This window comes from Empidonax traillii, unplaced genomic scaffold (genome assembly GCF_003031625.1).
Source record: "Empidonax traillii isolate 1590-97213 ecotype Southwest subspecies unplaced genomic scaffold, ASM303162v1 scaffold638:size627148, whole genome shotgun sequence".
Taxonomy (NCBI): Eukaryota; Metazoa; Chordata; class Aves; order Passeriformes; family Tyrannidae; genus Empidonax; species Empidonax traillii.
In genome coordinates this window covers 79,422-102,498 of record NW_020955831.1, presented here as the reverse complement: position 1 = coordinate 102,498, position 23,077 = coordinate 79,422, and the positions used below count along the sequence as shown (strand labels likewise).

Here is a 23,077-nt window from a genome sequence, read left to right as displayed (position 1 = left end):
GTTTGAAATGGTCTCACTCTGTTCAATCAGGAGAAAAAGACGGAAAGACAAAGTTTTAAATGCCTGTCATTTAAAGGGGTGCAGAGAAATGAGTCACAATTCTGGAAGGTCAGAGTACTTGCTAAGGAATTGGTTCCCACAGAGAAGATTCAAAATTCATTTTTTGCCACCATAAAAACAGGCTTCAGAAAGTTTAAAAACTCTTCTACAGCCATTGTGATACCTGGCTGAAAAGCTGAGGAGAATTTACAGGTGTTGGAAAACAGACAATTTAAAAAAATGCAAAAGTACACAGTTCAGGTAAAGGGTTCAGTGACGATAATTTTGCATTCTTCACTGGAGAATGCTACAAAAGGTGATGATAGTCCAGTAGGAAATAAAGAAATGGTATGTCAGACAGAATCAAACTAGGGACAGTAAAGAGGAGAAAGAAAGCCATAATATAATGCCAAGAGTTAAAATCGGAACTCGCACGGGTAGCTTTACTGCCTAATGTTAAACAAGAATATCAGCATAGTAGCATATTCAATATCTGTGGGAAAGAAGAAAATCAGTCAGGCAGCATACTATCAAGAAGTAAAATATACAGGAAAGACACAGCAGACCTTATCAGTAAATGAATAATGATGTTTGTTAAAGGAAGCTCTGTCAAGTAAGAATTAAAGAAGAGATCAGTATTAATATTAGCTAGTCAGAAAAAGTTCTTTAGTTCTTCTAAATTTTGCAGCAACAATAATTAGTTTAAATGCAATATCTGTGCAGGAGCAATAAAAGCCAAAATTACAAGATAGTTGTACTCAGTTAAATAAATAACAATAATACTCAGTTAAATAAATAAATAAATTAATTAATTAATAATAAAATGGAAATAAATACAACTGAGGGATATTGTTATAGAAAACTGAATGGGATAGCTGAGACTGTTAAAACACCATGGGTGGTGTGGGACATCATTTTGAAGACTCACAGCAAATGCACACATCCATTAAAAAGCAAATCTGTAACTGCAAGCAGCTACTAAAACCAAGAACACATCTTTCAAAAAAATGTTGTGTCTCAGGGAGGAGAATAGAAAGAACCGTAAAATCTATTTCATCTATAAAACCACAGAAAAGAAGACAGAAACCGAGTTTAAATAAACCTCTACAAATGAGCTAGTAATAATTGTCTTTTAAGACATCTGGAGGTAAAAGCCTGAGAGCAACTGCATAAAGCCAACCCAAAACTGACATATGGAAGTTCTCAGAAAAGATCACAAATGTAAAAGTGAATACAATTTTTGTTTTTAGTGAAGAATACCTGGGGATTGTTTTTATCCTGGAACCCTTCTTTATAGGGGACTCATGAGAGTATTAAATTAGCTATAGAAGCAGTTGTGGAACAAATGGACACAACAGTAACAAATCATTGGGATTGGCTGTTACATGGCCAAGAGACTGAAGGATGAAATAGGGGAACTATTATGATGTGCAATATTTTGCTTCAAACCACTGTGGCACAAGAAGGCTTGGAGGTACTCATATAACACTGACTTTTTTTCCCCCAAAGATCTCCAGGGAGTTTAGGGGAGCTAAGGATGGATATGACTGACATGCAGAGTCAAAACAGTAGGAGCAGAAATAATGGACTCAGAGAGAATATCCCATATTGAAAAAAAGAAATCATCACAGCTTTTTAAAAAACCTCCTATTTTGCAATGTTTTCTGAATTCTTTGAAGAGGTTAACATGCAGGTAAGTATGTAAGGATGGATTCAAAACAAAGGAGGGGAAGCTGTTTGTTGTGGTATGTATGATTAACCTGTGTACCTCTGATATAAAATGTGGACTCTCAAATTTTACAGAAGTTTCAAAGCAACAGGGCAACTTGCTGTAAGAAAAACACCTTGAGGGTTGTTAAATACAAAAACACCAATAAAACTAAAAATAATTAGAAACTTAGGAAATTTTATGGAGTATTGTTTCGCCTGGTTTTCGGATACCCTCCAGAATAACATGGTCATTCTTACATGCCTGCAGAAATACAACACATTTTCAAACTGCATAAAAGAAAAAGAAAAATGTTTATATGAGACAAAACTTCACAGTTGTGGATATGGTTTTGCACCTATGCGGTATTTATACTACATATGGTGGGATTAGAATCCATGGGCAAGAAAAGAGGTGCAAATTAAAAAGCTGCCATGATCTTCTGCAGACTCGTACAAGTATTCTAATATGAATTTGCCTTATTAACAACTTTTAACAGTTAATTATTTTGACATAGGTATCAAGGTTTATGCTTAATTAGTTTCTAAGGTGTGGGATATACAAAACTTCAATAAATTTATAGAGAGAAGTAAGTAACAATCCATCTAATCATACACAGAGCATGAAACTCTAAATTAGCATACTTCTGAAAAGCTTCATGTAAACCTATTAATGTGAAACATAATAAATTTTTGGTGGATGATCACTATTTTGAGGCTGCAAGTATTTTCAAGGACAGGTATAATCTTCTGGGCCAAGACGCAATAAAATCCATTTCTGAGTATCATAACAATAATGTTTAGCATGAGCTAGCTCTGTCTTTGGTACATGGAAGTTACTGGAAGGGTTATAACCTTTTGTCATTTGAAGGCATTCACCAAGTTTCCCTTAACAATATAGTATCTCACAAATCATTTCTATAGTGTAAATGAAATGAACTCTTAGGCTCAGGTTGGTCTTGTGGAATGATTATATATTTCCCCTAAAACATTGAACTCATAATTTCAAATTGAGCTTTATATAATTTAAAAAACAAGGAAATTCTATTTCTTTTTATAGTATGCTCTTCATTTTCTAGAATCTCAGTTCCTTGTATAAAGGATTTTTCAAATTAATACCTTCAGTCATACTTATTTGAAAATCAGTGCTTTGGAGTACTACATACTCTTAGGAAATCTGGGCGGGTTGTCGTTGACATCCGTGAGAGTAATGTTTACAGTGGTAGTACCAGCTAGTCCTCCCAGTTGTCCTCCCATGTCCTTGGCTTGGATTAGAACTTGATATTGCTCCTTCACTTCTCTGTCCATATTTGGCAAAGCTGTTCTTATTACACCTACAAGAAGAAATGGAAAAGAGAAGGAACAAATAAACAAAGGGCGCTTACAATTTAATACTGGATCTCTTGGACCAGGAATAGAATTCTTCTGAAAGAGTTGATAAGAGAAGAGTTGGAGTTCATGAAGAAACACAGGTAAATCACTCAGGCTTTTCAAAAGTGTGTTTGTCAACTATTCAGCCACTCAAAATGGCTGTTTCGTCTTTTCAAGCTGAGATGAATAGGTGAAAGACAATGGTGCTTTTTCACTAGGGATACAATTGGTGTGATAGTTTCACCACATCAGAGATGAGGAACACTTCCTTGCACAGAGTACAAAAAAGGTGAACAGATCTGGTGGCATTGTATTTTGGAGTCTACATCTTCAATTGTCTCCCACTTGCTAACAAATTTAAACTACCTTAGGCCAAGACAATATTCCTCTCTACAAAAGGAGGTTTTTATTAGAAGTCTCTTCTTTTGCTTGAGAAATTTTTCTTGATATAACACAAAAATGCAATGAAAATCTGAGGCATTTCCTTAAAAGAAAGTAATTAAAATATCAGGGTAAGACATTATCCCAATGACTCTTAATCTTCAGTGATTTGAGACAGATGATATCTAAGTAGGTATGTCGTAATATCCCTTCTGATATGTTAAGAATGTATAGGATAAAAAAGACTTAGAGAGAAGAGGGAAAGAGCAAGAGGTGCTACTGAATACAAAAATTAGCTTATAAGGTCGCATAGAGCTCTAAGCTTTTCGGTACTCAAACCATTTTCTTGAAATAAAATGTGTAGGAGAAAATGCATTTCCTGTCAAAATTTTACAAGTGTATATAGCATTGAAAAATGCTATATGTTCAGCAATAGTTTTCAGAAAATGGCTCGGTTCACTTTGGTGCAGATAACATGCACAATTGAAAGATAAACAAACTGGAAGTATGATTCTTCCTTGTTATTATGGATTTAGACAGTATTATTTACTAGTATTAAACCATTTGAGATTAAAAGCAGTTTTTCTACTCTGGTGTTATAATGGGTCTGAAATGACATGAGATAAATTCTAAGGATCATTCTTATCTTTATAGCAACTAACCACTGCTCTGTTAACAAATAAGAATAGGAACCATTAGCTTATAGCACTTTTTCAGAGTCTAGAAATAACTTTGACCTAAATCTGCTATTTCTGGGACCTATCAAAAATTCCCACTGAACCGAACTGTATAACAATTTTCTTTCTCTCCACAGGTAACACACTGATAATGACAACCTATTTAGGAACCACCATTTTCCTTCCTCATTTTCCTTCCTGGCATATACTGTCCTGCTTGCAGTTGTTCCAGAACAGAAATATTGAATTATAAACCTGCAAAAATTTATCCATATTCATGTGAGATTCATGAAAAAAGGTAATTTTTGTAAATAAGATGAACATTATTAGGTTTCCTCTTGAATCTCTTAATCCATAATTTGGCCCTGTGGAGCCTATGTGTTCCACAGTATTTTATAGTATCTTTGGTATGCTCACTTTAAAGAGAAAAGAGCTATAAGAATGAAAGACCTCCTGTGTTACATTAGCAATACAAAATAACATAGAATCATAGAACCACAGAATGCGTGAGTTGGAAGGGATGTATCAGAATCATTGAGTCTAACTCCTAGCCCTGTGCAGGACAGCCCAAGAATCACATCATGTATTTCAGAGCATTGTTCAAATGCTTCTTGAACTCAGACAGGCTTGATACTGTGACCACTTCCCTGTGGAGCCTATTCCAGTGCTCAGACACCCTCTGTGTGAAAAACATTTTCCTAAAATCTAACCTAAACTCCCCTGAGTCAGCTTCAGACCATTTGCTTGGGTCATGTCACTGGTCATGAGAATTGGCACCTGCCCCTCCCATTCCTCTCCAGAGGATGTTGAAGACTGAAGTGATGTCTCCCCTCAACCTCCTCTTCTCTAGAATTAACAAACCAAGTGTCCTTAGTTGCTCCTCATAAGGCCTCCCCTCCAGATTCTTCACCATCCATGTGGCCTTCCTTTGGATGCTCTGTAAATAGCTTAACATCTACACACAATATTCAAAGTGAGGCCACACCAGTGTGGAGCAGAGTGGGACAATCATCTCCCTCAGCCACCTGGCGATGCTTTGCCTGATGCCCCCCAAGACATGGTTGGCCCTCCTGGCTGCCAGAGCACTGCTGACTTATATTCAACTTGCCATAGACCAGGACCCCCAGGTCCCTTTCTGCAGTGCTGCTCTCCAGCATTTCATTCCCTAGTCTATACCCACAACCAGGATTGCCCCATCAGAGGTGCAGAATCTGGCACTTTCCTTTGTTAAACTTCATACGGTTGATGATTGCCTAACCATCTAATTTGCTGAGGTCTCTCTGCAGGGCCCCAATGCCCTTCAAGTGAGTTGACAGCTCCTCCCAATTTAGTGATGTCTGTAAACATACTTAGTATTCCTTTGAGTCCTGCATTCAAGTTATTAATGAAGATGTTGAAGAGAATTGGGCTGAGGATTGAGACCTGTGGAATTCCACTAGTGACGTCAGTCTGATGTTACCCTATTCACAATAACTTTGTGCCCAATCTGTGAACCAGTTACTCACCCAGTGCATAACATGGTTATTCAGCTCTGTGTTGGGCATTTTGTATCAAAAAGCAGCATCTAAAGTTTTACTCAAGTCCAAAAAGATTACAGAAGAAGATTACAGAAAAAAAATGGAACACAGAGCAGCTTGTGAGGAGAAGATGCAGTTTATCTGGTTGATATATCTGTTCTAGGTACAACTATGTGATTTCCTCAGAAATATTTCACATGGTTTTCAGAAAATGAAGAATGGGCTATCACTGTAGTAGAAAAGTTCCAAATCACCCACTGCTTATTCCTGTCTGGAAGTGTAAGGCCATTCTATATATATTTTTTGTAAAGAACTCTTTATCTTCAGGAAAAAAAAAAATTCAACAAGACTAATTTTCATGTCTAGCAATTTGTAGGTAATTTCCCTTTTTCTGCCTACTCCATTTCAAAAACCTTAGACAAAACCCTGAGAACTATTATTTTCTCCAAAATCATTGGTCCATAAGGACAGAATAAATGTGATTTAGAGTTATCTAACCCCCAAAATAGAAAAATAAAGTAGATGTAAAAACACATGGGAAAGAAAGGGCTATAAATGTTGTTATTTTAACTTCAGTTTCATAAAGAATACCCAAATTTGAATCAAGGGCTTATTATAATATAGAGGTCTTATGTGCATGTAATGATATTCTGAGTGTTTGTACATTCTCCTATCTTAAGATTTTACTGTAAAGATTATTCAACTACAGAACTGAATAAATTTGGGGTTTTTTGTCTTTTCAAATGTCATCAATATCAAATGTGCAGAAATGTATAGTCTTTATGAGACTGCTGAAAACTGCAAATATTATGTATGAAACCTGGGCCAAAAGATGTGCTTTGCAAAGTTATTGACCCATAATTCAACAGGGAATCATTCACTTACATGGAAGAGAAAATCCAAGTTTCAGAAAAAACCTTCAGAATAATTGTTACCAACAATACTCCTGCTGACACCAGTTTGGATTTCAATAGTGTAACTGAGGTCAGAAGATGGACTACAATACTGAATCTAAAAAACCTAGAGACATATAACCGTAAATAAGAATATCGACCTCATAAGCACATCAGAAAATTGGGTGGAAAGGACATTTTAATGGTGGAAATATACTTTTTCATAATAGAACAGTATTTGCAGAGGAAAGATAAGAGAGGTTATCTGTTTTAAGACAAGTGTTTTGTGTTAAAAAAGCCCTCAAATTTAAATCAGAAATTTACGGCATTATAAAGTACTCCCCACATATCAAATTGGAGAACTTAGACTGTGTCAAATAGTTGCTCTCCAGAAGATACTGTCATGTGTTTAACCTCCCTGAAATAGCAAAAAAGCTTGCTCTCCCACTTCCACGTGGTTTGCTTATCTCCAGCAAGAAGATGGGAAAAGATTAGGTCAGTAAAGAAAAGGAGTAAAGGGTCAGCTGTGTCACTTAGACCCATAGAGGGTAAAAACTATTTAAGTGCACTGGTTTTCTATCAGAGTAAATGTTTATCACCTATCAGGGATGATTTGAGAAAGAAGTATAAGTCCTGGGCTTGACAAACAAAACCCTATTCCACATATAAAATTAGGGTCAGTGGTTTCACCATCACTGCTTTGCAATGAATTCTTGATGTAGTAATAGAAAATTCTACAAACGTGTCAGCTTTTGAGTGGTAGCAGCTAAAAAGAAAACAATGTTTGGAACTGTTTGGAAAGGAATAAAGAACAGAAGTGTTATGATTAAACCGCTGTATACATCCATATCTGCTGCCTTCTTGAATACTGTGTGTCCTTTCTTGTCCTGATCAGTGTTATGGAATGGTTTCTGTTTAATTATGTCTTCAGTATAGAAAAGGGGCAATGGGGAACAATATGGGTCTATAAGGTCATGTGGAATAGGAATAAGTAAGAATTAACTGTTCACTGTCTTGTGCAATGTGTGAATTATGAAACAAGTTAGGAGGTGTCACTATTTCCAGAAAGCAAGAGGAGCTGGTTCTTCACGAAAATAAACCTTTGCCATGGAATTTCTATTAATTTGGTGTACAGATACCATGCTTCTGGAATGGACTATTCAACACAACTGGGAAGTAGGAAATTTATAAAGGAGAAATCCTTTCAGAGTTTTAGTTACTTCGACACTGCTAGTCACCCAGGAACTTTGTAGGAAGTTCTTGAAGACAGGAAGAGGGTGCATCACTAAACACTAATTCTTCATCCTTCACTAGAACTAAGCAGGCCATCCCTTTTGGAAGCATTATATGGGATAACACGGATTTTTGGTGTGACTCAGTATGAATTTCTTAGGTCCCTTAAATAAATACAAGGATATGTCTCAAAATTGTCACTAGAATGCAAGAGATGGTGAAACAAGCCAAGAACAATGCAAAAACTGCTTGTCCATCTACTGGCAGTTCTGAGTTTGTCATTTGGTACCCAAATGGTTTTCTTCCCCTTTTCTGTTGAAACACTCAGGGTAGATATCTGGTGGTAAAACACTGCAGTGAAAAACTACTGTGTCATCTCCTCAGTTATAAAATAAAGAATTGGAAATGCTGGATCTGTAGTACTACCCAAGACTTCTGGATTTTATAACAAATCATTAAGCACCATCCTATGCATTATTATTCAAATCCTGTTAATTTCTACAGTCATTGCTAGACCAATACGTAACTCTCATAATGTGAGCTTTTCACTGTAAAACAAGTGACAGCATATTATTGTTACTTGTAGAAACATGAATCCATATGCTTTTTTCTGGCCTAGCATTTTAAGGTATGCTGGGCTACTGTTTTATAAATCTTCCTCTACAGCTGTGCTTATTCTTTTATCACGGGAGTAACTCATTAAAGATAATAATAGGCATACAAACACCAGTTTTGTGTGATGTTCCAGGGCTAGTAGGGTGTAGGCCATCACTTATGGTTGACGCACTACTGAGTAACAGATGATAATATATATCCTTCATAGTGTCATGGGAAAATTAGTTCTTCTTTCGTGTACTAGTAACAATCTTTTTATTGAAACTTGTACTAAAACTCCAATTTTAGCTCCAGTAAAGGGTTTTTTACTGTTGAATTCATACTCATTCTTACAAAACTGAAAAGAAAAAGTAAGTATAAAGGTAAATACTTCTTTTTCCCCAGACACATGAAGAAGTCTCATTTCAGTTTGAAAAGTAAAATTGCTCAGTGGAAATTGCAATGTGATTATTAGCTCCTGCTAATTGGAGCATGCAACAATGGTATGTGTAACCTATTGGAGATATTGCATTAACAGCCTTATAAGGCCCATACCAACAAAATGATAATTGATCAGGGCTAAAGGCTCTTTTACACACAATCTGACATTCAAGTACAGCTTCAATAGAATTCCTTAGCTAAAATACTAAATATAGAAATGAGAATGACATTTTGAAATGTAGGACAAGATACCAAATTAACATGTCTACCAAACTCCCAAATATTTCAGTCTCTTTAAAAATACTATCCTTTTCAGCTCACACATCCAGTAACCCCAGACAAAGATAGCATGCCCCAGGAAAAGAGGAGGGCAGAAGATGATTAGCTGCTCCACAGTCTCAAATTATTTCACTATAGCAAAACAATTATGGATGGAGAATTTCTGAATGTAAGTTCAGCAAGTAAAAATTCTGAGAAGACACAAGATACAAAACTGAATTTTCAGGTGGAAAAAGCATACAAAAAAAGAATATCAAACAAACTAACTAAATAGAATGCATGTAGCAGATAATGCTCTATCTATTGAGAATTAAAAACATTAAAAATAGCTGTTCAAAGTAGATTTATTTTAGCTGTTCTAGGACTGATGGAAGGAGAATGTTTCTTTTATTTCTACAACATACTTCAACATCATACAAAAACTAGTCAATACTCATAACTGGATCATGTGAAAAGTTGCTCTCCTGGATTTGGACCATATCAACCAGATCTATTGATAATGCCTACATGAATCAAAAAACAAAGTTTAAATCTTTCATGTCGCTGACAAACTATTTACCTGTCTTGGGATCAATGGAGAAATATGGTTGCCCCTGAAGAATGCTGTAAACCACTCTAGCACTGTTTCCATAAGTGGGATCATCAGCATCTGTTGCCTTTACTTGAAGCACATACGCTCCTGCAAAGAAACACAGGTAATCACATTTTCAGCATAAAGCAGTGATCAGGGAATTTTCAGACATGTTAGTCTTGTTACTCATGGATTCTGTTGCAAGTGCTGTTCCACTTCCATTGGAAACAAGGGGAGAATAAAGCAGTTAGTTCTCATCTCCATGCTAGGAACCATCTAGGTAATAGCTGAGGCATAAAGGGGAAGAAAAGTAAATGAGTCCACCATCCAACGGTACTTATAAATAGTTTATAATGTAAGCATTATTTGCAAAAACTTTTTATGAAACACATAGTTAGGTGTTGCCGTTAAGTCATGATGGTCCAATAAGAAACACACAAGAAGGCTGATTCAGGGCAACATAAGAAAAGGCTTTTTTTATTAAAAATCCCAGCTCCTTTTATATCATTGTCAAAAAGTAGCAAGCAAGCAGCAAGCAAGTAGCAAGTAAGTAGCAAGCAAGCAAGCAACAAAATCCTAATTGGCACTCATCATTACTGATACACTTGGTAGCAACCGTGAGACACCTGGAGATGTACAAGGACAAGGCTGTGGTTCTCACATACCAAATCTACAGACTCACAGTCCACTCTCATTCTCCAATTAACCTATGTGTAAAACTTATCTTCAAGGCCACACTCGAAAGTTTCCCAAGTCAATCTTCTCTTCCAGGGAGCAAACAGACCTACTGTTAACCCCTACAGTTAGGCTTTCCCATCAGCTTTGAAGAATTATTTCCTATAATCTTCTGTGCAACTGAATGTTGGAATTTTCAGTATTCACTCACTGAGCAAGTGAGGGTTGGCTACATAAAAAATGGCACAGGGGTGAGGGTAATCCCCAACATTTTTGTTTTAAGAAACATAGTACGTTTTGAGGTCATTTGATGTTTTTCAAGAACACCCATGGAATACTGCAAAAGCTTCAAGACTGGTACTTTTCTTCAGTGAAAACTGGCAGGTTTCAAAGAATGTTCATGATCTGAAATTAACTTTAATGGACTTGTCAAGGTTTATTTCTGGGAGAGCCTCACTGAGAGATGTTCCATGTAAAAGGTCTTATGACTTAGTCAGGAAAGTAACTGATAGCAAAGGTGACTGTTCGGAGAATATTTTTTTCAGTGCCTACCCCCCTAGTCTAATCATACGAGGACTGACATTGGTGTTGAAAGGTTTGGAATTAACATTGTAAAAATACTTGCTGCATGATGGCAGGTCATATAAGACGTCTCCTGTTACAGTTTATTGAACAATAGAGGATGGAAAGGCATTCCAAGAGACAATCTTTCTGTCTTCTGAAGAAAATACGGAAATATAAGTGTTGTTTGACTAACAACTTTTTGGAGTTAATGGGCTGATCATGTTTTTAAGCTGTTTCATTAAAATCAACTTCTAAAAGAAAGGAAATATTAACAAATAATAAGTGAATGAATTACATAAACCACTGAGATGAATTCAGTTATCTACAACCCTGAGGTTACTCTTGATTTTCTGGATGGAAGGTGAAGAATGATACATATTGGAGAAGACCAAAGTCCAGTCTCAGTATAACAACTGTGGAAGTAGCGCCTACCTGAACACTCATATCTTTATGTAACACATAACCAAAACTGAATATACATTAAATAGGTTAGGCAAGACCAGCCAGAGGAATACATTTTCTTACAGGAATGAGAGACAGAAGACATCTAATAACTGTAAAGCATTTAATGGCCTTCATCTGTTCCTGTCCATAAGGAATCTTTAAAATAGGATGCCCCATTTCTAGTCCTATCTGCTGCTCCAGAAATTTAAGTAGCCATAGCAATAACTTAGTTCTACTCCAGTAAATAAGACAGACAAGGAAAAGGTAGCTTTCAGATTTTCCCCACTTCCCTTGAAAAACTGTACATCACTGTAATGTGCCACATTTGGACTCTTATTGTTGTGGAAGAAAAGGCAAGATCGGGATCAAGTACATTGACAAAACATTCCATATCCACTTACTGTACAGCACAACACTGCTTCCCAGTATACACTCAATTGCCTTCCTTCATTGATACAGTATTTCACTGTCTTTCGAACCTAAAGAGTTCAGTGTACTTTTCCCACTAAAAAAAGAGAACTACTTTCTAACACAGTTGTTGCCTGTTTAACTCCTTACCAAATTTTTTGGTCTTCCACTGTGTTCTGGTCTTAGGTGGATAGTGTTTTTCTCCTCTCTTGAGCAAAGCATCATATTCCCAGATGCTGAGGTTTGAACTGGAAATATGTGACTGAGTGCTCTCTGAAAAGTGGACTGCTACTGGACTGGTTTAGGACAATAGCCTGTATTTTTGCCAAAGAAAGGTGGTGCTGTCACACATTCCCAATTCTCTCCTTGAGCCAGGATTTACGTTTCTGATGATGCCACACTGGTTACTACTTAAGGTAACTGATTTTACTTTGTCTTCTGAGTACTAATTGATATAATTTTATTTTAGAATTCTACCACGTAGGCATTCACATGCACACCATGCCCCACTGTTGCTTCTCCGTGTGTCTGTGTACCAATTATGCACAAGTAGGCATTTGAAACACCACAGGTGAATCCATATCTGTGTCTGACTTCTCACACAAAAATGTGAAGCTACAATTGAAGGAAGCAGACAGTGGCCAACGAACAGCCTGAAAATTCTGCAGCTGTCTGAAGTGTCTGATGATCCCTGCACAGACAGATTATTAGTTGCCTAAAAAGATAATTTTAGATATTCCTGGGTACATGCTCCAGGTAATCCAAACTTATTATGCAAAAAAGAATTGTTGATTTACAAGCTAAGTTTTATTCAGGCAAATATACAAAGTCATATTTTATCCTGATAAACAGCAGAGACTGAATATGAAAAATAACCCATTTCATGTTCACAACACTTTCAACTGTATTAATTCTAATGTCAGATCTTTTACAGCTACAAAATAACAGGTAAAGCTTATATTTTTATGAGAGGTCGGTCATGTTTGTTGGTTTTGGTTTGTTTGTTTTGTTTTTGTTTTATTGCAAAGCATGGAACCAATATATTTGTTAAAGTACATTCTAAAAAGTAATTATTTTTTTCCAGGCAATAATATACTACAATAAATCTTTAATGCACAATGGTAGTGATGGAGGATCACATAAACTATAGTTCATGACATTTTAATTAAAAATATGCACTTACTGTATGAAGTAAAAAAATGAACAAAATATATGATACAATAGATCTCGTTGTTTAGAAATACCTTATACAACAGTCAACATTTAAAAATACTTAAAATCTTAATTTTTGATGTGCATTGAACACATACTTTTAAAGACATTATAAAATGCAGGAAAAAAATGAATGATGTACTGAAGCAGTTATTTACATTTTAGAAAGGAAAAAAAAATAATGTTAAACTGTTCACACAGCAGAAGAAATGTCATGGAATTTAAAGATTGTATTTTTAAAAAAACAATATAGATGATATTGAGGACTACTGTAACTTGTACTAATCTCAGCAAACATACTCACCTGAATTTTACTGTGGCTAAAATTAAAGGAGATTCAGCAAAAACTGTAAAATGGGTCCCTATCTATAAGTCATTGGCCAAACTGAGTGAAATAGAACTAAAAGAAATACTTTATATCAGAATAACTGAAGGGAACAATAAGAACTCTGAGTTCATACCATAATAGAAATGTTTATGAAATATAGATTTGAGATCTAGAACTTTTTTTTCTGACTGACTGTCATTGGTAAAAATGCTACTTTGCCAAAATCAAAAGAATCTTTGAAAGAAGAGCAATATTGAAGAAATCTCTTCCCATTCAAGGAGCATTAGAGAGAAATTTCAAAATTTTCTAATTTTCTAATACTTGCAGTTTGAGATTTTCATATTGTTTATGAATGACTAGTCAAAATTTGTTTAAAAAATTGCTCCAAAAATTCATACCCTCCCAAATTTTAAAACAGAGTATTTAATTTAATATTTTTCTTCCCTTAAATATTTTTCTTATGAAATACTAAAGTATTGACCTTTTGTACTATTTTAACCTGGAAACATTTTGCCATCACCAAAGGGTAGGTGGGATATCTTGCTGCATGTGGAGCTATTGTACCTTTCAAAGTAATCAAGCAGGAAATCTGAGTTTCTGATGTTTAGTTTGTTGACCTCTTAAGCATGACCAAGACTACACAAAACTCAGTCAGGACTATGTAAAATGATTATTACATTGTAAAGGAAAATGAGATGATTCAAGACTATGAGAATAATACAACAGACTTATTTAGACGTGATTCCTGGAAAAAAAAACAAAAAAACATAGTCAATAAAATTGCAAGGACAATCTAAAAAGGACATGGAATTTGTCACATCTTTTCTCATTAAGATCAACTTTAAGATCATTTTTCTCATTAAGATCAACCGAGCCTGCAAATCCCATTAAGTTTGGTTACAAATACCGTAATTCTGTTAAGCAGTAGCAGTACATTTTGTTCCACAGAAAACAAGAGTGAGCTGCTTTGAGGTTTTTAAGAGGTAAGAGAAGACTGGATGACAACATTAAATTTTGAGGATAATTGAAAAAGGAAGGGATTCTGAAAAGAGAGAAGGACTTCAGCACATTGCAAGTGTTCCATAAGCTCTGGCTGGATCCTCTCTGCACTCCATGGAGAGCAGAAGTTCCATCAAATTAGTTGACTCAGGCCCTTGTCCCCACAAATTTTTAATATCTTCAGTAAAAGAGATCCCACAACTTCTTTCGATGCTCCTGTCTTTGGGATCCTGTCAAGCAGATTCCTGAACAAGTTCAAGTCTTCTCTTTTGAAATCCAAGGCTGCAATTTTGTCATTTGTTTTGCTCATCGTTTTCCTGTCTTTTATTAGTAGGAAATGAGTATGTGACATTGTATGTGTATATTCATAGAATTACTTTTTGTAATGGACTACAAAGGTACTTCCAGCTACTTCATGGTGAGTGAAGACATGATTTTCTTGTAGAGTTAGAAGAGTTGTCATTGTCTTGCTGTATAATCTCTCCCTTCCCACATGTATGATTTAGTGTTTTTTGTCACTCTACTGTGAGATGTTAATACCTAGTACTTTTGAAAGAAATCAGATGATTGTGAAAATATTTTTATATAGGTAGAAGGAAGGAAGAACACAGCTGCAGGCACAGAAACTCACTACTTTGCCCAATATTACTCCTAAACAGTTCCAAAAATAGCACATTGGCAACCCAAACAGCATACATCTTCTTTTCAGAATTCAAGTAAAAAACTAATCAATGCATGCTATACTTGTGGTTTCTTTTCTTCTTTCTTCAGTTTTCCTTTTTTTTTTCTTTTTTTTTCTTTTAGGTTAAAAAAAAAAAAAGAAAAGGAAAAGTGAGTTTATGACTCACTGCATCACTACATTGCAATTCAGATCAGGACATCCTCTGTCTCTATAAATATTCCCCTGATCTGGCAGTTTTAGCAAATCCCCAGTACCAGGATGACATACACATCTGTAAAGAGAGTTGCTGACATTGCCCTTTTGGGGCTTATCTTCTATAGAAAAAATTACCAATAATAAGTTTTGAAGACATACTCCTGAAGCTGACTCCCACAGAAGTAATGTGAGAAAGGCATGTTTTACCTAGAAAAGTCAGTTTCCAGTTTATGTATTCATGGCTGTGAAGCCCTGATAATAGCACAAGCTTGCTGGTTCCATCAATATCTTGAATACTAGACACAATCATGGAAGAACTCTTTTCTCCTGTTTTGCATTCCAGACATCACCCTGAACACATATATATATATTTCTCTCAGCTGTCAGAAGCAGCCATGTCCACAAAAGCAGTACTGCCATTCCCTGTTGTAATTGATGAAGAATGGCAGTCTTTTGCTAACAGTTTTGTTGTGCTGGTAGCTAAAAGCAGCTGTTATAAGTCACAGCATTTAGTGCATAATCAAGCATGTTTCTAGTATCTCTGGAATAACATTTGATTTACACTGGCAACAATCAATGGAGTATGAAAGTTGGCTTTCTTTTTTCTTCTCCTGGTCATCCCTGTCTCCCATGTCCCTCATGGATGATGAGAGTAAACAGAACAAACCTACTGCTGTGGGGGGTTTTAGCTAATTATTTAGAATAAAAATCAGTAAGAAAATTCTTTTCTTTTTTGGTGATTTTTTTTTTGTTTTCTTTTGTTTTGTTTCTTTTTTTGTACCCTCATCTGTTGGGGTCAGCCAGAGTTAAGCCGTTAAGAGGCATACAATCCAGCTAAGCTAATAATGACTCTGTTATTCATTTAATATTTATTTAATTTTTTTATTAATTTAAGCTATTCATTTATTTTTAAAGACATTCAGCTGCTTACACAGTCTCAAGGCTGTAATAGTGTTTGCAGAGGTTACACTTCTGAAGAAAATGAGGAGCTTGAAATAGCAGCTAATAGTCTATACCCAATATACACATAAAGAGGTGGCCTGGTAAAGTAACTGCTGGAAATAATGCATAAGGGGAACAGCACAGGAACCAATTAGTAAATTCTAAGCTTAATATCTATCCATTTGAGAAATACAACTCTTGAGAGTGATTTTTCCTTTCAATTTTCAAGTCTGTGGATTGTTTTTGTCTTGCTAATATGACAGAAGTTCCTCTTACATATATGAAATCAAGCAAATAGAAAAATCTAGCTTTGACTTCTGCTTTTACTATCTTGACAACCTGATGGGTTTTAAGGTCATGACTCAACAGGGACTTCACTTTGCCAGTATGCCTTCATGGCTAGGATACCAACTGTGCTGGAAAAAACCTCTGCTGTAGGTGTTTCCATGCTGATAAAAGAACACTTTTGCTGCCTTGGTTTATATTTTGCAGGGAGGTGATCTAAATTGTATCAGAAGACATCAATCCTACTAGTGCCAGAGGAAGTATTCAGAAAAGGAGATGTTTTAAGAAGTCCAGGAAATGACATTCACTTTTCTCAAGAGCTTCTGGAGATTCTTAAGGACTTGAAATTGTGACACTCCTCCTGACAAGCCCCACTCTCCTCCCTCCTCCCCCCAAAAATAAAATAAAGTATGCCAAAAATGTTAGACATCACATAAAGAACTCAGGAGAAAGCATGTCACAGTGTAGTTCCATTATCATACTGTTTGAAGTTTTCATGAGCTGGAGTTTCATACATCAATTCTTCAAATGTCAGATAATTTATTCAGAAGGTAGTAATAAGAAAACTTGAGTTTTACGTAGGATGCAAGAAAATAGTGTGAAATAAATGTCATTCATACTGAATGTCAGGTAAAGGGGCCTAGTTTTGAATATCAGTAGATGTCCTGATGCTATATAGAAGCTGGTATGTTTCACTGGTTTTTATTGGACCCGATTAGAAATCATTTAATTCTCTCATCACCCAGGTAACTTTAGCTGAGCAAATTTACTTCTACACCAGAATTTGGTGGAAAAAAAGTATTTGTAGTTTTGAATGAAAGAAAGAATTTTATCAGGACTTTTTTTTCCAATTAAATATCATGCACTTAGGATAAAATTTTGGTAACCAAATTTCATATTTATCTGGTATGATTTTAAGGGAAGAGATTTGGAGAGATTGATGACTGATCACTTATAAAGTTTGCTTTCCCTGTATCACGTGTCTTCCTACCTACATAAAGTGTGGCTAAATCTTTCAAGAAGGATGTAGAGCAGTCTTAATGAACATTTTTTTCCTTTGTAATTTTTTTCATATTTACCTCTTTTCTCCTACTCAACGTCTACAAATATCCTGAGAGCGAACTTAAATTAGGAAGAGACATGATAATGTGCAAAAAGAATCTCAGAACACATCAGTGACTTCTACAGTCTAATATGCAATGGAATTCTCTCTGAAAGATGCTGACTTTAATTATTTAATCAGAATATTGTTTTGAAAATTTTCCTTCTACTTGAAGATCAAAGCCCTGAAGAATCCATAGAATTTTACTCTATACATTTGCATTAAAATTTAAAACGTAATCTGATTCATTCAGTGACTTAATTCATAATGTCAATACTATTCTACATAATTCTCTACAATATCCAACTATACTAACCTTCTGTGGTGATAGGAGACAGTAACCTCATATACCCATGGTAGGGGTATTGACTATACCATGGTAGGGGTTTCAGGATTTGGAATAATATGGATATCCTTAGACTTGACAAAAGGTTCCCCTCCTCCAAACTCATCTGAAAAAAAAAGAAACCTGGCAAAAGAGGTATTTTTACTTAAAGTAGCATCAGGTACAGCCTCCATCACAAATGCTATTTCAGAAAAAGATGGAAGAAATCCAGCATCTGAAAACACTCAGGATAATGCGCCCCTATGTAAGTCCCAGTCTGATTCCCACTAGTGACTGATTTAAACACTGAAACATATCCTTTCCAAATATCTCTTACCTTTCACCACAATAACTGGGCAAATTATTCCTACAACAAAGGAATTAACTTTTTTTTTCCTACAGAAACAGTATAAGGAGTTGTGAACTGAAGGGAGACAAAGATTTTTGACGGATGAACAGAGACAGCTTGCACAGAGTTGATTGTGGTGACTCCTCCTCAGCAGGGCTTTCTGTTCCCTCCCAGAAATCCCATCCATGTTGTAGGAATGACCCAGCGACTTATAAAGGTAATAATTCACAGCAGTTTAGTGGACTTCACACGTGCAGCTGAATCATCCTTTCAGCAGAAAATCTTGAGAGAGAGTGGGAACAGGCAACTGACAACAGAAAACCATGCAGGCATTCAGGTTAAAAGTGGACAGATTTCAAACAAAGCCCTCATGTTAATGGTAAGCACATAATTAATTTCACTTTATTATTTTACTAGAGGGCTTGTAGTGTCATGATCTTTAGAAGTTCTTGAGAACAGATTATACATCCGTTAGGAATGACATATATGAGGTAATCCTCATGGAAATGTATTATGTGAATCTGAGATCCCATCTGACCCTACCTTTGTGATCCTGTACACTTTAAAAACAGACTTCCCAGCTGTTGGAGAACTACTACATCCTTGTTCTTATGGCTATGATAGAAATGTCTCCATATTATCACTTTAATTTGGTTCAGGAATGCACTATGAAAGCAGAGCTTTCAATTGCCCCCACTACACTCTTTCAGCGTGCAAACTGAATTATTCTGGGTTAAAGCTAAGCTGGAAGGTAGGTGTGCACTTGGTGCAACACAGCTGTTAAAAGTTTGCCAAGCTCTCAACATCCACTGTTTCATCAGACAGATCTGTTTCTATTGCATCATGCTACTACTCAGTATGATATTGCTAGCACTCTGTACAGCAGCAGGAGTAAGTGCCGTCCCTCCCTTTTCAGAGCCTTAAATACCATAACAGCATATAAGTATCATTAATTTTTTCATAAGGAACAGTTGCGACTTAATTAGCAAAAATCTTCACAATTTCAACTGAAGATGTAAAATATTATGGTAATAAAACTATACATATTTAGTTAATTTCATAACACTGAAAAGAGAATATTTTAGTGATTAGGAGAGAGAAGAAATTCAAACCACAAGGTTGTATTACACACATGGAAGTTTTAAATATACACTTAAAATTAGTTGTGAGCATGACTCCTATCTCAAATATCTTATATTAGTGTAACAATTCCTTTCTTTTCACGTGTTTGCATTATTTTTTTTCTAAAATCATATTACAACTCAGTCTTTTTTATTGATCTCAAAAATAAATCCAATTTTCTATTTACTTCTTAATTTGGATTAGTATAATGCTTACAGTCTTAGTAAAAAAAACCCTCAAGTTTCCTTCTCAGCAGTCAAATTTCTGAAGTGTGTGCTGCCAGACTAGGGACTTACAAGCAGTTTTCTTCAGAAAAGTCCAGCGAGCCAAAGAAATTGTCAGCGTTTCACTGGAGGAATACACTTCCCAGGCATAACTGGAAGGATGTTTTTGCTAAAAGGTCACAGAAACATTCTTTTCACTCTTTTCTGCCTTACTAAGCATGTCCCTGTTTCAAGATACTACATGCAGAGTTTTTCTAAGCAAAAGGAAAGAATGAACAAGAGGATAGCAACGGGCATATCTTGTCCTGTTCTTACTTCAGTACCAGACTGTTGATAAACAAAGTATTTCTTAGGTTGTCCATGGTAAAGTGGAAACAGAAACCTTCACACTTGCAGAGGTAGATGCTGTTCTAAGACTAATGTGAGGTGATTTTTGGTGTTTTGTAGTGTGGTGATAATCTTCCAGCACTGGTCATGACATAATAATGTACATAATTTGGAAATGTAGAATTGGATAGAACAGCAGAACATCCCGTTATAAAGAAATATATCATATTCTTAAAAATCCCTTAAAGTCATACCTTTGAAAGAATTGTGGACTGCAGTCAAATGGCAATCTCAAAAGCTGAGAGAGTTACAAAATATTTCTTATTTTGGGCTTTTGATATTTTAGAAGGCGTCTTGTAACTTCCAGCTTCAAATACCCAATTTTCTTTGTGTTTATTTTCCTTGTTAAAAAAATGTAGGATAGTGTGGCTTTTTAAACAAAGAAAAAGAAAAAAAACCCTCAAGCAAAAATGTGATTTTAGTTAATTAAAACATTCAAATTTGTACTGCCCACCTTTCTGGAAAATTTCATACATGTGACTGCTTATATACTTTTACATTTCAGTTAGATTATATGCTTATTTTCTAAAACAACTTTCTAACTCTCATGCAATGTTGCTCTTTCTTTCACTTTTTTAATTCTCAATTTCTTCTACATAAATTGTGCTATTGTGTTAAAACCTTTCCTAGAATATTTGTACATATGTATAATCAGCTGACAAACAGTTTCAAGATATCTTGAACTGAGCTTTTAAGTTAGTGAACGTTTCAGTAACACAAAAAAAGTCTTCAGTAATACTCCTGTGCTTTGTGACTCAGTTTTAATCTCTTAAGAGAGATTCAAGGCAGTGTTGTGATTCCAGTGTAAACTATTACCATCAGAAGTAAGAAATGGGATGGGGAATATGATGAGGAAGGAGGTTTGAAGTATAGGACAAAATACTCCCCTGTTTAGAGAAGACTATTACTCTAAGATTACTCTATTTTAAAATTAGTATTGTTTTCATCAATGTGTCCTAATTGTGGGTAATGAAGTTTTATTGCTTAATTTCAGGCACTCGAGACTCAGTCTCAACACTCTAAAAGTTAATGTACCTGCCCATCCTAAAATACAGGCAGTGTTTGTTTATCAATTAAATTTTCATTCATCTGTTATCTACAAATAAATGCCTAAATCCTCATGAGATAGTCTGTGTTATTGATTGAGTGGGTTGTGTCTGCAAAACTTCTAACTGGAATGATGCCAGATCTGATTAAGAGCTAGCCAGCAGTCCTGGAGTTACTCCAGGTGATATTAAAGGCTGTATTCACATACGTGCCACTCTTTGCTGTGTGTCAGACATAAGCCCAGACCTCCACTCTCAACAGTTCTTCTTTTTGCTATGACTGGCAAAAGAAACTGCACTCATAGCTAGTCAAAAGGTGTATCTTCTGGGGAGGTGTAATTACACTCCTTATCTTTTACCGAATTAAAAATATTTCAGCTCATGTTATTCTGCACTTCCCATTGTAAAGCCCCGTTTGCAAGGGGTGAGATCCAGTTCATTCTAAAATTAACAACTAGGCTCTCATTACCTCGGATAGCAAAGGACCATATGTTTAAATACCCCTGTTATTTTGAAATTTTAAATGCATCTTACTCTATCACTCTAGAAAAAAAAACAGACGTTTCCCATCAGGTTGATAATTATCCAGAGAAAATGGATAAAAATTAAATTTTTCAAACTTGATTTTGTGAACTATCATTTTGTTTTGAGCAGCCTTTCTTGTGGAAACCTTGGCTAGAAGCATTGCTTGAATGATTCTACAAACATTCCTTTCTTCAAGTCACTAACTATGCAGACAATGCATTCTGTATCCAAAATATGTGATTGAACATATTAAAATAAAAACATATATTAAAATACAAAACCTCTTGTCACTTGTCACAGATACATCTTATTATTAATGCACACAAGAAATGCAAAATATTTTTGTGCCTTTTGCAAAGTGATATGCTTTTCGGAAGTAACATTTAACTTGTTTTTAAAAATGTCTGTTTAAATTCTAAAGAATTTCAGTAGATTGTTTTCTTAATACAGGAACCATTTATCAAATTACTGGATCAGCCTGAAGATTTTAAACACTTACAAAATTTTTATCTAATTCAGCTGAAATTGACTCAGAAAACTATCAAAAGTTTTTAGTAATGTACCTCAACCTGTTAGTGTGTCACAGGTGTTAGAGGAGACAAAAAACCCCCAGCCTTTTAATAAGTTATTATTTATTTTCCAAATCTAAGCATTTCTGACAATTTTCTTCCCCAAGAGCCACAATCACATTTGTCAACTTAACTGATCCCTGAAATGAGATCTAAATTATTCAGCAGGGGTAAAATTAGTAACAAGCTCCAGGCATAACACAACACTTGTTTTTAACATTCACTTTTGGTTTATTAACTACTAGAGACCTATGGCAAATGAGATCATAGGATGATTCCACAGTCCTGTTGAACAGTGTCTTATTCCCATAGCAGAATATCTTTAGGGGTTTTTGCGTTTTTCTTTTGTTTGTTTGTTTGGATTTTATTTGTTTGGTTTTGGTTTGTGGGGGTTTTATTTGGTTTTGGAGTTTTGTTGTTGTTGTTGTTGTGGAACCTCTTAGATAAAGAGGCACATGTGCATCTACAAAGGCACATTCTGGTACTCGAACCTCCAGCATCTGAAAGTAACGAGTTCTCCTTTTTCCTTTCAAATTTATTAAGGCTTCTGGTCATAGAAAAAGTTACTGTCTAATAGCAAAACAATAAAAGTGCCAAGTCTTCCATCAAGCTGCTAGAAGTATTCTCTTCTCTTTAGAGAACAGTGATACTTTACTTAGACTGACTTCAGGTCTTCTCCCTGGCTGCTGAGAAGACTCATACCTTTTGCATTTTCCAGAAGCCTAATTCTTCAACTGCCATATTCCTATTCTCATTCCCATAGCCTCCAGCTAGTGAGCCACACAGAAGAAATTCATCCAGTCTAATCTGCGCTTTCCCATGGTTGCTTACTAAATTTCCTTATCCTTCTTCTTTCTCCTGACACATGTCCTACTGTGCCTTTTCTGCAACCATCTCCCTTTTCTACCTGCATCTTTCTCCTCTGGGAATTCTACTCTCAAACCTTTCCCAGGCTTGACTTGACAAAATGTCTCTGAAGCAGTTACTGCTT

The 23,077-nt window shown here is 35.6% G+C and overlaps 1 protein-coding gene across 1 annotated transcript in view; it reads right to left on the bottom strand.

The window, feature by feature from the left end:
* CDH12 (cadherin 12) overlaps window positions 1-23,077 on the bottom strand; it is a 151,334-nt gene that overhangs the window by 67,895 nt on the left and 60,362 nt on the right. The window contains exons 3-4 of the mRNA XM_027899099.1: window positions 9,692-9,811; window positions 2,913-3,080 (exon numbers count right to left, since the gene is read on the bottom strand). Of these exons, the coding sequence (XP_027754900.1) occupies window positions 2,913-3,080; window positions 9,692-9,811 (288 nt within the window). The remainder of the gene's footprint in view (window positions 1-2,912; window positions 3,081-9,691; window positions 9,812-23,077) is intronic.